The sequence below is a fragment of the Typha latifolia genome, chromosome 3, assembly GCF_019914945.1.
Source record: "Typha latifolia isolate L0001 chromosome 3, TyphaL0001v2, whole genome shotgun sequence".
Lineage (NCBI taxonomy): Eukaryota > Viridiplantae > Streptophyta > Magnoliopsida > Poales > Typhaceae > Typha > Typha latifolia.
In genome coordinates, this window is record NC_133088.1 from 10,334,080 (window position 1) to 10,351,951 (window position 17,872).

At 39.5% G+C, this 17,872-nt stretch overlaps 1 protein-coding gene and 1 long non-coding RNA gene across 2 annotated transcripts; both read right to left on the reverse strand.

Moving 5' to 3' along the window:
* Positions 1-11,639: 11,639 nt before the first annotated feature.
* LOC140783602 (uncharacterized) lies at positions 11,640-12,658 on the reverse strand. Its single transcript, XR_012108156.1, has 2 exons — positions 12,119-12,658; positions 11,640-12,042 (listed from the first exon to the last, which is right to left on the reverse strand). It is a non-coding gene; the product is annotated as an uncharacterized lncRNA (long non-coding RNA).
* Positions 12,659-12,945: 287 nt separating this feature from the next.
* Positions 12,946-16,624, reverse strand: LOC140783600 (monooxygenase 2-like). The gene is made up of 6 exons (XM_073130540.1): positions 16,348-16,624; positions 16,101-16,247; positions 15,188-15,253; positions 14,784-14,949; positions 14,458-14,686; positions 12,946-13,590 (listed from the first exon to the last, which is right to left on the reverse strand). Exons 1-6 carry the CDS (start codon positions 16,419-16,421, stop codon positions 13,067-13,069), a joined length of 1,206 nt encoding a protein of 401 aa, XP_072986641.1. The 5' UTR covers positions 16,422-16,624; the 3' UTR covers positions 12,946-13,066.
* Positions 16,625-17,872: the final 1,248 nt, after the last annotated feature.

Genomic DNA, 17,872 nt, shown 5'->3' on the forward strand with positions numbered 1-17,872 from the left:
AGTAAATCATGTACTGGATAATATGAATTAGAAAGAGCATCACGTCATGAATGAGTATATGAATATTCCTCAATAATACATAAATGAAAAATAGATAACATGTCATGTCATAACTGATAAAATATATAATCCTCAACAATGTATAAATAAATCTCTATGTCATACCATTAACATAACTCTCTCTCAAATATGACACATGATGCATGCCGACCATAACCACGTTATGATATCAAATGCAACTATATATGATGCATATTCATCACTCGATAATCAGGTAACCAAATGATAATGAAATCATATGCATTTCTCAATATCACAATCATCATCGATATCTCGATATAATATCATCATACTAGACTACTGTACACAGTCACACCCGGTACCCGGTCTCAACATCATGTCCAAAGTCTCAGAGCATACTCTGCCACCCGCAAGAGTATCTCAAATATAATCATACCTCGCCACCTATTAGGGTATCAACATCCATCCAAATCGGGCACCCACATAGTTGATAGAAACCTCGTGAGGATGACTCGCCACATATGCCCTAGCAAACAACATGTGTCCGAATGTCTACTGCGCACAAAGACTAACAACCTCAAACGTAAGGCCAATAGGATCACGATTATGTCGAGCGATCAATCATTCACTAAGCGCGTCCTAACCCTCGCGCCCACTCGGGTATCCTCACGCTTTCTATCAACTATCCTATCAATCACATTTTATGCTTTTCTTCTAAATGACAGATCATATGCATATATCCAGTACGATAACAAGTCAATGCATAATAAGAATTTTGGTAGAACAGGAATCAAGAGAAAAGTAATGCAATATAGTCTCCGATCATGTAGTCAACACATGCATACTCATGCTAATCAATTACATGCATACTCATGCTACAGATCAACTGGACATAATATTATAACAGTATAATCATCTCTCATCATCTCTATATATCACCAATGTGCTCATATCCCAGATCAACCTAATCAGATGCATGAGAAAATATACTCAACTATAATCATCTCTAGATAAGGTCATATAATCATGCTGGAGGTCAAAACATGCATGTATATAATATATAATATAACATAATTTGAGAAAGGCGTCTAGGGGATAAGACTACTCACCCTGATCAGAAGGTGCAAACCACGTATTCCTTGCATCCGTCAATCAACCGAGTGATACTCATCGCTAACAAGGTCCATAGGGCCTCATATAAGGGGGTTCAGGATCTGAAAATATTCAAGTAATATTAGTTAGTCCATTATCCAATTATAATTAGTTCAAGTAGAATATAAATGTTTATTTGGTTTAAAATCACTTCTTTTATTTTGTACATAACTAGATTCACATTTTAGGTATGATTCAAATATTATAACATACTATTATTATAAAATGCTAGTTATAACATACAAAGAAAGGTTCGTTTCTTTTTATTTAATATTCTAAATATATAATTATAAAGTAAAAGCTACACAATTATAAATGGGATATAAGTATAGATAAGATCTATTTATAATAAATTTATATTTCTTAGTCTATTTTGATTAATTAGAAGTTATATAGTATTTACTTAATTATGCAAAATAATTAATTAATTAAGACTAGTATCTTATTCTACACACGATAATATATAATAAATTGTTAAGATTACTTAAATTGCATATATTATGAATATCAGTACATAAATCTAATAATTATAATTTACAACACTATCTATTAATCTAATAGAAATATAAATACATAGTTAAATCAAAATAAGTATTACCTATATTTATGCATAATAGTTTATAACCTAGTTAATCATTAATTATACTAATTATAATTAATAATGATCATGTTGAAGAATATACATTATTATTAAAATAATTTATCTACATTAATTAAGGGAGTAATACCTAATTAAATAAATAAACAAATATAAAATAAAGTAGATAATGAAACAATGCAGAAGCCGAGGAGGAAGAAGAAAAAGAAAGAAAGCAATAGAAGAAGAAGAAGGAGGAGGAGGAGGAGGAGGAGAGGAGAAGGAGAAGAAGAAGAGAGGAGGGGAGCTGAGGGAAAAGAAAGGAGAAAGGAGGAAGAAATAAGAAATAAGAAGAAAGAAAAAAGAAGAAGAAGAAGAAAAAGAGAAGAGAAAGAGAAGAAAGAGATAAGGTGAGGGAGGGGGTTGCGAACCCGGGCTGGCGGGGAGGTCACCGGCCGTTGCTGGCCAGCCAGCGACCGGCCTCTCGCTAGTGGCTCGGCTCTAACGAGCCCAAGCTCGGGCAAGAGAGAGAGAGAGAGAGAGAGAGAGAGAGCTTCTCACCGACGGCGGTGGCTTCGGGAAGGTGGCGATGGGCTGACGTCGACAATGAGGAGAGGAAGGAGTGCGAGAGAGAGTAGAGAGAGAGTAAAGTGAGGGAGTGACCGAGAGAGAGATAGAGAGAGAGAGGGAAGGCGATGGGGGGGTTTTGGCGGTGGCTGCGGCGGTGGTGGGGCCCGCCGTGGCTAGCTGGCATGCTGCTCCATTGCATGGGCACGAGGCCAGCCACGTCATGCCCATGCAATTTTTTTAAGGTTGGTTGTTACAGTATATCTGAGAAAAAAAATGAAAAGTGGGTGTTGAGAAAGAGACGAGCTCACTTGCGTTCCCTATGCTTGGAAGTTCAATCAGCGGTTGATTTCCATCTAGCAGCACTCTCTGGTCATTCCTCCAAAATGTTAATAAGAGAGTTGTAAAGTCAAATGTCACGGGCCTAGAGCTTCGAAGCCATTGAGTCCCGAAAACAATGTCGGCACGTCGCAAGGCCAACAGATAAATGTAACGCCCTCGCCCGGCACGGCACGGCACGGCACGTGCACGCCCACGCGCCCATACGGCACGCGCGGCACACGCGACAAGTCGGGCGGAGCCCGTCACGCACAAATACTCTCCTGTGCACATATAATAATGACATAATCAAATAAAACATGTAAACCTATCCATGATCACATAATCCATCACCAAATACATCATACTATCGACCAAATAAACTTATTAGCATATGAATATTCAAGTCCATAATAATATACACTAGACCACTACATAATCTAGTAGGGCCCACACAGGCCACAACAAACCATTAAGATACAACTAAACAGCTGATACACGAGTGCTATAAAATCTGACATATACTATACAAATCATCATCTGATACAATAAGGTACAAATATAACAAATAACGATACAACTCAATGTCCGGTTAAACTATCTTCTATACTGTCTCGCATCAATAGCTCACCTCTTCATCACTCTAAAATATCTTCTCAAGATATCTCAGGTTGCTATCACGTACCACAAATCTGAGGGTTTAGAAAAGAAATAAAGAGAGTCATGAGCAAAAGGCTCAGTGAATAGATCTTACCCCGAATCAGTGATGCCAAACAGAGAGTAAATCAAGTACTAGATAATATGAATCAAAAAAAGTATCATATCATGAATGAGTAAATGAATGTGTCCTCAATACTACATAAATAAAATATAAATAACATGTAAAAATACATAATCCTCGACAATGAATAAATAGATCACCACGTTATATGATCATCATAACTCTCTCTCAAATATGACACATGATGCATGCCGACCATGACAATGCTATGATATCAGATACAATTATATATGATGTATATTGACCACTCAATAATTAGGTATGTTAGATAATAATGAAATCATATGCATTTCTTAACATCACGATCATCACCGACATCTCGGTATAATATCATCATACTAGACCACTGTGCACAGTCAACACCCGGTACCCGGTCTCAACATCATGCCCAAAGGCTCCGAGCATACTCTGCCATCCGTAAGGAGTATCTCAAATATAACCATACCCTGCATCCGCTAAGGGTATCAACATCCATCCAGACCGGGCACCCCACATAGTTGATAGAAACCTCGTGACGATAACTCGCCACATATGCCCTGGCGAACGACATGTGTCCGATTGTCTGTGCGCACAGACTCAACTAACCTCGGACATGGGCCACGAGATATCGCATATTAGCGACCATAATCATCACTCCAGGCACCCCTAACCCTGGCGCCTACTCAGGCATCCTCACGCTTTCTATCAACTATCCTATCAATCACATTTCATGCTTTCCTTCTAAATGACAGATCATATGCATATATCCTGTACGATAACAAGTCAATGCATAACAGGAATTTAGGTGGAATAGAAATCAAGAGAAAATAGTGCAATGTAATCTCTAACTCTATCGTCAACACATGCATACTCATGCTAATCTATTACATGCATACTCATGCTACATATCAACTCGGTAAACAATCATAACAGTAGATCGTCTCTAATCATCTCTATATATATCACCAATATACTCATATCCCAAATCAGCATAATCGAATGCATGATAAAATACGCTCGATTGTAATCATCTCTAGATAAAATCATATAATCATGCTAGAGGTCAAAACATGCGTGTACATAAGATATAATATAACCTAATTTGAGAAAGGGATCTAGGGGATCAGACTACTCACCCTGATCCGAAGATACAGACCACGTATCCCTTACATCCGCCCATCAACCGTGTGACACTTCTCGCTAGCAAGGTCCACGGGGTCTCAAATAAGGGGTTCGGGATCTGAAAATCTTTAAGTAGCATAAAGTTAGTTGTTTATCCCATTATATTCCTTTCGAGTAAAATATGATGATTTATTAGATTTTAGAATTTCTACTTAATTTTATAATTGGCTAGATTTTTATTATAAATAAAATATAAATATAGATAAAAACCTAATTATAATTAAATTATATCTTGATTAATTTGGGACTATGTAGTCATTATCTTATTTGTTACAAAATAATAATGTATAATAAATTATTAGAATTACTTAAAATGTATATGATAAGAATATTAGAATATAAATCTAATAATTTTAATTTACAAATCTATCTATTAATCTAATATACATATAAGTAAATAAATAAATATAAGTATTACCTATATTTATGTGTAATAGTTTATAACTTAATTAATCATCAATAAACTTTAATTAATAATAATCATAATGATGAATGTGTATTATTATTAAAATAAATAATGTCTAAATCTATTTGTATTAATTAAGACAGAAATACATAAATAAATAAATAATAAAATTAAAATGGTAAAGGATCTCTGCTACAGTGCTAGGCTGAGCCTAGCACTGTTGTAGAAAATAAGAGGAGGAGAAGCGATTGAGGAAGAAGAAGAAGAAAGGAAGAAGAAAGAAGGAAGAAGAAGAAGAAAAGAGAAGAGAAGAAGAGAAGAAAGAGAGGAGGGGAGGGAACTGCGGAACCGGGTCGGCGGGGAGGGCACCGGCAGCTGGTGGCCAGCCAGCTGCCGGCCTCTCGCTGGCGGCTCGGCTCCGACGAGCCCGCGCCCAAAGTAAGAAAAAGAGAAAGAGAGAAAGAGAGAGAGTGGGATAGTTAGAGGGAGAGAGAAGAAGAGAGAAGAAGAGAGAAAGAGGGAGAAAGAGCTCACCGGCGCTCATGGAGGTGGCGACGGCGGCGACCGGCCTTAGCAAGAGAGAGGATCGAGAGAGAGAGAGAGAGAGAAAAAGATATTTAAAGAGAGAGAGGGAAGGCGGTGGGGGGGTCTTGGCGGTGGTCGCGGCGGCGCTAGGGCCCGCCGCGGCCAGCTGGCTGCAGCCGGTTAGCTGCGGCGATGCGAGGAGGGCATGGCATGCTCCCCTCCAGCCACTGCATGGCACGAGGCCGGCTACATTGTGGCCGGCCACGTCATGCCATGGAACCAGTTTTTTTTTAATTGGGTTGTTACAATAAAGGTCCGAAGTGAACCATTGGCCTTGCACCTCCAACTCCACACCTCCACAAATAAAATCTGCCCGCAATATGGTGCCATCTTCAATCGTCACATCGAACCCTTCCATGGGTTTCGACTCAAGCCCAATCTTCCTAAGGAGCCTCTTGTCAATGAAGTTGTGGGTGGACCCGGTGTCGATCAAGATTCTCACTATGGTTGTCTTGATTACACCGTTCACCCGCAAGGTCTTTGGCGCAGCTATCCCTGAATAGGCGTGGAGGGAGATTTCGACTATCATGTCCTCCACACTTTGCTCCTCAACTACTTCTCCTTGATGTCCAGCCACATCTTCATCTTTAGCTACAAACTCATCCTCCACATCCTCCACATCCTCCAATCCATCTATTAGCATCACTGATCCCATTAGTTTAGCACAGCGATATCCAGGTACAAACTTCTCATCACAACGAAAGCATAGGCCTTTGGCCCTTCATCCTCCATTTGAGCAAGTGTGAGTGCTCGTCCCAGACCTCTAGGTGCATACTTCACATCTTGGGATGGCTTCAAGGGTGCTCGAGGAGGCACCATTGCAGCATCAATCCCCGGTACATCAGTAATATTTCCCACCGCTATGGTTAATTCTGCTTGATTGCGACTTTCTTGACTCATCCAATTCTATTTCAGGTGTAACTTAATGGCCCTGTGTTTTTCTTCCATGAGCATCGCATCTTCGAAGACCTCCTTTAAAGTTCTAGGCCTTAAAGCCCTCACGTCGGCTTGTATGTCTCCCTGCAGCTCGGAGATGAAGGTGCTACGAAGTTGCTGATCCGTCCATGGTGGTTGACATCGGCTAATTATCCTCTCAAACTCTTTTTAGTATGCCCTAACCGTGGTCTATTGCACCGTCTTTGAGAGGAGAGCATCGAAGTTTTCATACCCCAACACTCCAAATCACCGCGTGATATCGACACAAAATTTAGCCCAAGTTTCGATAGCCTCATTGGCATTGGTTATTCGAAACCAATGAAGCACTGCATCTTCAAGGTGGAAGCCCGCAAGTGTCACCTTGTATTCTTCCGCTGTACCTTGGTATGCGAAGAATTTCTCCACCTTATACAACCAATCGATTGGATCGCCACCTTTGAACTTGGGGAATTCGAGATGCACGATTTGTCCACGGATGTCGTTGTCTCATTCCGGATCATGTCCAAGTCCTTGTCTAACCGGAGGAGGATGCACCATGAATGATTGATGATCCCCCATTCAGTTTTGATTAACTCGCCATGGTTCTAGGTCGTATTGCCCCGTCCATGGATCTTGATCTCCAAGGTGATCTCTATAGTGGTTCGCTCATCAGATGGGTTCACCTGCAACTGGGCCTGGTGGAACCATCCTTGCTTGCTCTTGTGGTTGCAAATTCTAAACCGTGGCAGTGGGTTCATGGGACTGGACTCGCGTCGTGGGGTCGATGGTGCATTCCCGTTCACCATGGCTTCCCTTGTCATCCATAATTCTCACATCATCTCCGTCATCATCTAGTTGTTGATTGCCATTTGTTCAGAAAGAGACCCCAACACGACTTGAACACTAGGTTCTTTCGTATTCCGATTAGATCGGGCGGTTCCACGGGTGGAAGTCCCCATAACCGTTTCCCCATCCTCTATTGGGAGAATCTCTTCTTCATCATCTCCCCGTGCAGCCATGGCTTTGATTGTTTTCATAGGAAGCGCGTATCCGAGGAACGGTGGTTCGATCTCTTCCGATTTTCAGATCTGGAGTGGATCTGGCATGGAAATTTGTAAATAGATTCCGAAAAATACCGCTGTTGGATCGACATGAACTTTTGTTATGTCAATACTTGGGAGGATTTAAAAAAGGAGCTGAAGGGGTAGTTCTGGAAAAGAGCTTTCCAATAAATTAAGTTTCAGGCAAATCGGATGTAGGGATCTCGAGATATCGTCAATTTAGTGGACGAACATTAGGCATCTGATTAGGATCCGTGGATGGAGGCACGAGATCCTAGATGTTGGTTATTGGTGGTGGACCGACGTTAATGGGGTGGCACTAGTGAAAAGTAATGGTGGAAGGGTTATCGTTGATGGAAGGGTTAGGGCAAGTATTGGATAGATTGGAAGAAGGGGGAGGAGATGGCTACTCCTAAGGGACTAGGGTGATTGGCCTATCGAGGGAGGTTAGAAGCGGCGTCGCTGGGGAGCGAAGAAGACAAAGGAGGCAAGGAAAAAACTCAATTCATCAATAATGACTCCATGGTTCCCATTCACACCTTTAGAGGCTAACCAACATTTCAAAATTAATCATGAACAGTGCATTTTCGCCGACCGTGTTTGGACACGCCCGATCACGTTCGAATGCACTTATTTCTCACTTTTCTGGATTTGCGAACGTGATGCAGGCATTCACAACCGCGTTCGAACGCACTCCAACCACGTTCAAACACGACATATAGAAATCTTACTTTTTTAAGAATTAAACACTAAAACAAGAGACAAAGACACCCCTAAAGTGTATCCATACTCGAGACAACCTTGGTTCAAGTATGAACCTTTGTGCATGTTGATCACCTTCTCTAAATCCTCGAGCACGTCTATCACTATCTCCAAAGGGATCAACCTCATCCTCAAAGTGCCAATCCTACTTATCGACGAAGCGCACCGATATCGCATGCCTCTCGAGTTCCACCACCGCCGGTCTTGGATTTTGTAATGGAGGTGGGGGATGATGTGTAGGCATAAGTAAGAGGGGATCGTTAACACTCACATGACGCACCTGGACCTGTGGGGTATCAGTTTGATGAGGTCCCACTGCTGGTCCTTCTTGAAACTCCGATCATCGTCAAGGAGATGACGAACCCAATCGGTTCATGACATATTTCTTGAAATCATTGTGATCCTTTTGAATTGTGTCAACTCTATGCATCAATGTTTGGAACATGTCCCTAAGTTTATCCACCAAGCCCATATTCACACCCATGGACGTTGGTTGAGTCGATCTTACCGTGGTCGCTCCAAAGGAATCGGCCTCACGATTAGGGTCATCATGGATTGAGTCTTCATTTGTCGGTGTGCTCTCCATAGGTCTCCTTGTTGATGTCATCTTCCTTATTTTAACCATTAATGGAGGTCTGAGGTTTGCCTGCTCTGATATCAGATTGATAGGCTCTTATACCAATTTGATAGGTTCTCAAACCAAAGATAGGCTACGCAACGATTCCTTTAAGATCTGGATGTATTACAAGAATTAGTCCGCATAATCGTGGGAAAATATTTGTCAAATATTCTCTGGTAGTCAAAAAATTATGAACCTAAGTGGGTTAGATTCATAACTTCTTGATCTATAACTTTCATATTTATGCCCTTCACAGATTCGAAATGCAACTAGAACAAGAATATGGAATAACGTGGGTGATGGTGGTGGTGACGGGTGGACTGGATGTTAGGGTTATGGAAGGGTATGGAGATGAAGGTGGATTGTGGATGTGATTAAGGGATATAAACGAAGGGAACAAAGTAGTCAAGATCACAAAGAAGAGGGGTGGCTTGACAGTCGAGAAAGATTAGAAGTTAGGAGAAACCTTGCCAACGGTAGAGGTGGAAGGATGGTAAAGAGGGAGGAGGGAGATTATGGTAGATAGATAATAGAGAGGCAAGAAATCAATAATCCAATAGCATTATGAATTTGGCTACCATCCACACATATAGATAGGCTAGCCAACAAGTCCTAAAATAATAAGTAACTCTAATTCTAGAGGATTCCCACCGATCGTGTTCGAACGCGCCTGATTGCATTCGAACGCACAAAAGGCGTTCTCTGTATGTTAGAATGCAATGAAGGCGTTCGAATGCGGGCGTTTGAACACGCCCGACCTCGTTCAAACGCACAATATGCGTTCTCTGTATTTGTGAACCTGATGCAGGTGTTCATAAGGGCGTTCGAACGCGAACCCTCCTACGTTCAAACGCGACCCCTCCTACGTTCAAACGCGACCGCTCCTGCATTCGAACGCGACTTACAAGATTTTTATTTTGATAAAAATAAACAACTAATGCAATAAGAAAAGATCCTAACTAAGTGTATCATGAGGATAGATGGTTGATGTACTTTGAGGGATAAGGATGAAGGGGGAGAAGTGGTCGAGATCCCGAGGAGGAGGGAGGACTCGAAAGACGAGGGAGGTTAGAAGATAGATGAGACCTTGCCAATGGTAGAGGTGGCTGGTTGGTGAAGAGGGAGGAGGGAGATTATGGTAGAGAGACTAGAGAGAGGATAGAGGAGGATAGTAACCAATATTCATTCATCATAATGAGTTTCGTTGCCATCCACACCTTTATAAAGGCTAGCCAACAAGCCAAAATAACAATTACCACTCTGCCTACAGTAAGAACTCCAACTATCGTCTCGGCATCTCTCCCATAAAGCATCGCAAATACTGCTCAATGCCTTGATTGACCACCTCGGTTTAGTCGTCCGTCTGTGGATGGTAGGCTGAGCTGAAGTTCAATCGAGTCCCCTGTAATCTGAAAAACTCAATCCAAAAGTTGCTCACAAATATAAGATCACGATCTGATACAATCGTGCGTGGCATGGCATGCAACCTAGCAACATCTCTCACAAAAATTTTAACCACCGACTTGACTGAGAATGGATGTGACAATGCAGAAAAGTGTGCATACTTGCTCAATTTATCAACCACCACAAAAATAACATAGTAGCCACATACTAGTGGAAGACCTTCTATGAAATCCATAGAAATGTCTTCCCAAACACGATCTGGTATTGATAGAGACTGAAGTAATCCGACCGGTCCCAATGTGGTTGCCTTCGCCATTTGACAAACTTTGCAAGCACGGACAAAACTCCTCACATCTCGCCTTAGTCCTTGCCAGGTGCAGCCATGTGATATCCTCCTACAAGTCCTAAAGACACCCTCATGACCAGCCTCTGGAGTTTGGTGGAAGTGCTCCAATAATTTTTGCCGCAATCCATCATTTGTGGGCACTCGAATGCACCCACGATCCAGCAGCAAATCACCTCGGTTCTCCTACTCTGGATAGCGCTCCGAATCATCAAATACCTCCTATAACAACTTCATAACATTTGGGTCTGATGTACATGCATACCTCAACTCATCAAGGAAAGAAAAAGTGGGAGAAGATAGTGAATATGTCGCTCTATTTTCCATCCCCTTTTTGTACTGAATTTCATAATCATACGCCAGCAATTTTGTGACCCATCTCTGTTGTGCTAGAGTGTGAATTCGCTACCCCATAAAGTATGGAAGACTCTTTTGATTAGTTCGAATAATAAATCGCCTATTGATCAAATAAGGCCTCCACTTTGTCATCACATGTAGGATTGTCAACATCTCCCTCTCATAGGTCGATAATTGTTGGGATTTCTGTGATAAAACCTTGCTAAGAAAGGCTATGGGATGTCCTCTTTGCATTAGTACAACTCCTATGTCAACTCCCGATGCATCGCATTTCACAACGAACTCTTTGGTGAAGTCCGGTAGAGCTAGAACGGGCATCATTGTCATTACTGTTTTTAATTTTTCAAAGGCTGTAGTGGCTTCCTCTGTCTATCTAAAAGAGTCCTTCCTCAGCAAAGAAGTGAGAGGAGCGACAATCTTGCCATACCTAGCGATGAAGCGACGATAATACCTGGTCAGCCCCAAGAAGCCGTGTAATCCTGTAGTGGAAGTAGGGATCGGCGAAGCTATCATGCACGCTACCTTTTAAGGATCCACCGCCACTCCTTCATATGCTATGATGTGGCCTAAATACTCCACTTGTGGTACTCCCAATATGCACTTGGACTTCTTAATCTTTAGTTAATTTTGCTTCAACAAATTCAGTACATCCTCTAAATGCCAACAATGCTCCATTTGATGGTACCCATCCCTCAAGTCAAGTTTGCTAAATATGGTCGTTCCGTGTAAACTCGTCTAACAACTCCTCTATGTTCAGAATAGGATTCCGATCCTTGACAGTGATAGCATTTAGTGCCCGGTAGTCGACACAAAAATACCATGACCCATCCTTCTTCTACACCAATAACACGGGCGATAAGTAAAAACTATGACTTGATTGTATAAGGCCTTGCTCCAACATCTCGGCCACCATCTTGGAGATAACTTTCTTCTCCACATGTGGATACTGATACAGTCTCACATTCGCCGGTGCAGCCCCGGGCACAATCTCTATGCGATGGTCCGCTGTTCGCCTTGGCAACAATTCCTTTGGTTCCTCAAACAGTCTAGCAAATTTATCTAATAAATTAGACAAATAAATTATAGTACCTAGACTCATTTGAGGCTCATCTCTTGCTGTTCCTAACTGAAGAAGATAGGCCCAATCTCTCGCACAAGGCGGCCCTACCATCGACTGCATCACTGGAATCGGCGGGAATCGAACACCATCAAGCTACACCTCTTTATTTCATTGCTTAAATTTCATCCACATACTTTGAAAATTAAATGTGACGGGTCCCAAGCTCTACAACCACTAAGTGCCAAGGACAATATCCGCTTCTCGCAACGCTAAGGATACAAGTCCACAATGATGTCGTGTCTTTGCACCCGTATATCGACCCGACGACATAAGTTGTCAAAATAAATATTATTATGTTAATGTCAGAAAACAAAATATTGAAAATACTGAAAATACTCTTTGGCACGTTCCGGAGTACTACGGTCATTACATAAAAAGTAAAATAGAGGGTTAAACAATAAATACCTATATAATAGAGTGTTAATGATAACAAAAATAAAGGTTAGATGTTTTCGTTTTATAAAATCATCAAAACTATTATTTTTGAATTATAAGTTCAAATAATATTCTTTAAATCATGTCATTATAAAACTAGCTGAAAAAATTACAAAAGAGAGAAGAATCTATATTCCGTATCATTTTCACCCCAAACTCACTCTTATTTGTAGCAATAACTTCATTTACTGAAGATATAGTTTAGAAGAATAAACACCTGATGATCTCACACACCATATTTCAGAGAATTTTGAGGAGGATAAGCTGCTTCGCCGTAGCCGGCTTGGTCTCAGATGCCCTTCCCTCGTCGTCTCGAAAGCAAAAAATGAACGATGGAATATAATTGTCAGTAAACCACATATCAAGCAATCAACTATAAGGTTGCAATTATTTAGTTACTAATCCCTACCATAAAATAGCATCAACATGCTAGACTAGTGCTATAACATACATTACAATATTTTACCCTCAAACTGAACTGATCAAAGCTTTCCGCAATCATAATTAGATATGTTAAGCAGCATCTTAGACATCAGTCCGGACAACAACTTATCTCTTAGAAAACTTATGACCACTCCATTACTTTGCTGTATAAACCCCACAACATAAGCTGTTGCAACAAGTTGAAAGCTCCTCCACCTCCTATTCTTGGCATACTTATCCAACCCTTGCTTAATCCTGTCATACTCATCTTGGGCTCCTTTGTGGTCATCTAAGATAGCTTCACTTAGACACTTAGCTAAAATGATACTATCTTCAAGTGCTGAGCAACCTCCTTGACCTATCTCTGGTGTCATGGGGTGGAGGGCGTCTCCCGCGACGCAAATGTTTCTTTTGGTGATATTTCCCCATAGCAAAGAGAAGGGTGGCCTGTATCTTAATGGAGATGAGACCACTTCACCAATCTCACTGATCTCAATTGCTTCCTTTACTTCTTTAGGGACATTTGTGAGCTTGCTTAGAACATACTGTTTCATCTTGGTTGCACTTTCCTCTAACTCCTTTTCTGCAAAAGAAAAAATGGTACGACTTTAGAAGATTATAATATAAAATTATTTCAGTGGAGCTACTATTGAACTTAACTTAGTGAACTAGATAAAAGTTTTAATGTATATGCACATGATTGTATAAAGTGAAATAAAGTGAATTTTTCTTTGAGTTCTATATATATAGATATATATAAGATTTAGGGGAGGTAAGATTATAAGACAACTTTTTTTTCCCAGATAGATGAAAGCCTATAGGCTAAGTGAGCTAAGATAATATGAGGCCAACCTTATAAGATACAAGACTAAAATTGGCACAATTTCACCTGCATCAGATCTTGCGAGCTTGACTTGAACCAAGTTGAAATTGACTTGTGCACATATCTGAGTTTTACTATATAAGAAATTATAGACATTTCAAAATTTCACTAGGTCAAACTGGCAGAGCCAGGTCACATTAACTTAGCAAGTCTTTGATGTATGCTTTACACCATTATGATTAGCAACTAGCTATCAGCTTAATCCATCATTATTCTAATTTGATTGAATAATCAATAATGTTAACACATGAACAAAGTTCTAATCTAGAAGATTTCATATTTTGGTGCATACAGTTGGTACATAAGCTTGTCTGAAGTTTATTTTAGGTTTTCCACTGTTTGTGCTCAAATGAGCCCTTAAGCTTGCTCAATATACCTATGTTATAAGACTTTGCAAGTGGAAAATTACGACTCAATTATTCTCACTCTTACGTATTTAAATGCCCAAGAATTTTTACATTACCTAGAGGATTAGCTTCTTTATGGAATTTTAGATAACAAGTAATAGAACTCCAACCTACACATACACAAGTACATCTACAGACATATGGATGCATGCAGTTTTACCTTGTGGTGAGGGAATCCAAGTGAAACACCAGTAAGCACTTGTATCAGAACATGGTAACAAACCGGAACGATAGCCTTCACCGACAAATTGTAACAATTCTGGTTTGAAATCGTGGCCAGATGAGAACTCAGCAAGACCTCTGGTAGCAGAACGCCCTGAATAGGCCGGTTTCTTTAGCCCTAACCAATTTGCTACCAGTGAATTAACCCCATCACATCCTATCAAGACCTGTAAAAATAAAATAGCATATTTAACCGAAATTTGCACAATTTTTGCACAATTTTAATCTCACAACTAAGGTAGACAATCTTTTACAAGAGTGTACCTTGGTTTTGATTATGGAGCCATCGGCTAAGTGTAAGAGCTTAATGGTGCCATCTTCTTCAATTGAGACAATCTTAGAAGAGTATCTGATTGTGCCTAATGGTAGTTCTCTTTCTAATGTTTCTAGCAACACATTCCTCTTCACACAACGGACTTCTTGCTTGCTCCTGCATTACAGCAGCATGATAATTAGCATAGGATCTAGAAATCAAGAGTACAGTCTATTGTCAAAGATATTGTAGAGCTAAATGTGAATGGTGCTTTGCTTCTCTACTGATGAGCACATGTAATATGTGATGAACTTTGGTGTAGTGTCTTTTGATAATCATACCAAAGTTCATCACTTATTACATGTGCTCATCAGTAGAGAAGTTTTTTTCCTAAAGTTAAGTCTGATGAACCCACCAATTTTCTTGTTTCTTAAAGCTCAATTCTGATGTGACAGCTCCAGATGCAGAGGAAACTACCAATCTGCAGAAAATGTAGAAAAAAGATCGTATCATGGTTTTCTCAGATTAACTCAAGCATGTATACTGTGAGAGTAAGAACTGCTATCAAAAGGAAAAATCTCAAACAATATTTTTTTCTAAAATATCCAAACTAACGGACGCTTTAGTCATGGAACAAACTTTGTTCTGACAGCAATAAAAAGTAAATAGTCGATAGCACTTCTTAATTATGATACTATATACATGCTATACCCATATAAGATCAATAGCAAGTTGACTCCATATGAATACAATCATGTTAATTTTCATTGGGGGTACAGAAGCAATTCATATGTAGCTGAAGCTAAACCATTGAAAAGGGGATAATTGTATAATCCCAAATGCTGCCAATTTAGCAGTCTGCATATAATAGTAGAACTTTGTTATATGCATAAAACATTTTCTGTCAACTGACATATTTGTGTGCAAGTACAATAACTCTTAAAGACAGAATAATCACCATCTGCTTTGATCTCATTGTTATTTCCGACTTATGCTTTTAAAGATCAAGACGACGTGAAATATTCTTGTCCAATGGCATAGAGAAACTTTCAACTCATAGAGTAAGTGCGGATAAACCAGTCAATTTTCATGCTTACTATCAAGGGGTAGTATGAAACCTTTTACTATGGACTTGAATAAATGGGCAAACTCTCTTTTATCAGTGAGTCTGTGGTATTCAAACTCATGAATTGGTAAATTACTCCCAAAATCTTAAGCTGATAGGGAATGCTAGGTTAAGTTTCTATCTTCTAACTATCAATGGCTAGTATGCCCTTATCCTCATAACGATTTCGTCTAAACATTCACAAATACTATCCAAAGCTTACCCTTGAATCAGAACATGCTGCTGCCTGATGAAGTCTCCCACCCCGAGCGCATCGAGCGCTCTCCATGCATTTGTCCAGGTCGTCAAGGTAAAGCCTGACGCCCGCAACGCCCCTGACGATTCCAAAACCAAGCTCCGGACTCCCTTCCTGCATCAATTGCTTAGTATCATAAGAAAATCACATAGACCTATACAGTTTAATTGTGCTATATGTGGAAGCCATTTGGTTGAGACATTTAAACAAACACCTATATAGTCCTAGCGCTGTTGCAAGACCCGCTATACCGGCACCAACGATAACGATATCTTCTACGACCTCCATGTGTTGTATGTGATAGCAATTATCCTTTGCTACTTAATATATAAGGATGGTAGAGGCCAGGAGGAGGAAGCAGCAGCGAGTAGGAGGGATTGCTTGCCACGGACATAGAAATTTCTAGTCCCTTCACATGCTGCTGGCTTATATTGACCACAATATTGGACTGATCAAGCGATACAGTGATACTTCATGCCAAAGTCAGCAACAAGTCGTAGTAGGAATATTCTCGGAACCCTTATAATATTTGTATGATGAAGATTTAAAATCTTTAAGAGTATAATAGGAATGAAAGATATTACCAGTAGGTCATTATTTTTTTTATAGATATATAACCTTGCATATTATTTTTTAGGTTATTTACACCGAAAACCCACTTGATTTTTGACGCCTAGGGTTATTTTTGGTTTCTCTTTCACTTAAGGCTTTTTCCATATTTTCTTTCAACTTTTCCCTTCTCGTACTTGAGTATTGCATTAAATGCCGCAGACAGAGAATAGACAGAGAAATTAATATTTTTTACGTGAAGTTGATTGACTAGATATTGTAGGAACGGAATGAGCTGCTTCTTCTTCTTCTTCCTCTTCTTCTTCTTTTAATTTGTGCATTTGGGAATTTATCTTCATTATATTCATAAGAATGGAGCATTTATCTGACCGTAATGTGAGAATTTTGTTTTACTATAATGGTGCTATTATTTTGGACGATAAGAAGATATTTTTGCACTATGAGGGCGGTTGTATCGTTCACAGAAGTATAAGCAGATAATATAGTTTGTTAGATTTGAAGTCGAAGTTCTCAAAGTAATGCGAATCCTTCTAGGTGAGTTTGAAGTCTCTTTGAAGTATCTATTCCCTTCGGACAACCATAATATATTTGTCGATATCTTCGAAGATAGTGATATTGTAGAGATGTATGATCTGTCACCGTTATTTTGTCGAGCTATACAAATTTTTACAACGAGAAAAGAGAAGGATTTATCCAAGTGAGTTAATATTTTTATGTTCGTGATTATATTGAACATATGTAGGGACATTACTTTTGCCTACTTTAATGACGATATTGAACATAAAAGTCGTTATTGATTAACATATGACGTACTTTAAAGATGACATTCGTAATTTAGCTACAAATTTCGTAATTGAACTATGAATTTAGCTATGAATTTTGCAATTGAACTATGAATTTAGCTACGAATTTCAAAATTGAACTATTAGTTCAACTACAAATTTCATAAATGGAATACGAATTTAGCTATAAATTTTGCAATTGAACTACAAATTTAGCTACGAATTTTGAAATTGAACTATTAGTTCAACTATGATTTCATAATTGAAATACGAATTTAGCTATGAATTTTACAATTGAACTACAAATTTAGCTACGAAGTTTGAAATTGAACTATTAGTTCACCTATGAATTTCGTAATTGAAGTACGCATTTAGCTATGAATTTTA

Coding starts and splice junctions, on each gene's coding strand:
- LOC140783600 (XM_073130540.1), bottom strand. CDS start 16,421: ATGGAGGTCGTAGAAGATATCGTTATCGTTGGTGCCGGTATAGCGGGT. Junction 16,248..16,347: donor ACAGCGCTAGGACTATATAG/GTGTTTGTTTAA, acceptor CAATTGATGCAG/GAAGGGAGTCCGGAGCTTGG. Junction 14,950..15,187: donor TTTAAGAAACAAGAAAATTG/GTGGGTTCATCA, acceptor GCTGTAATGCAG/GAGCAAGCAAGAAGTCCGTT.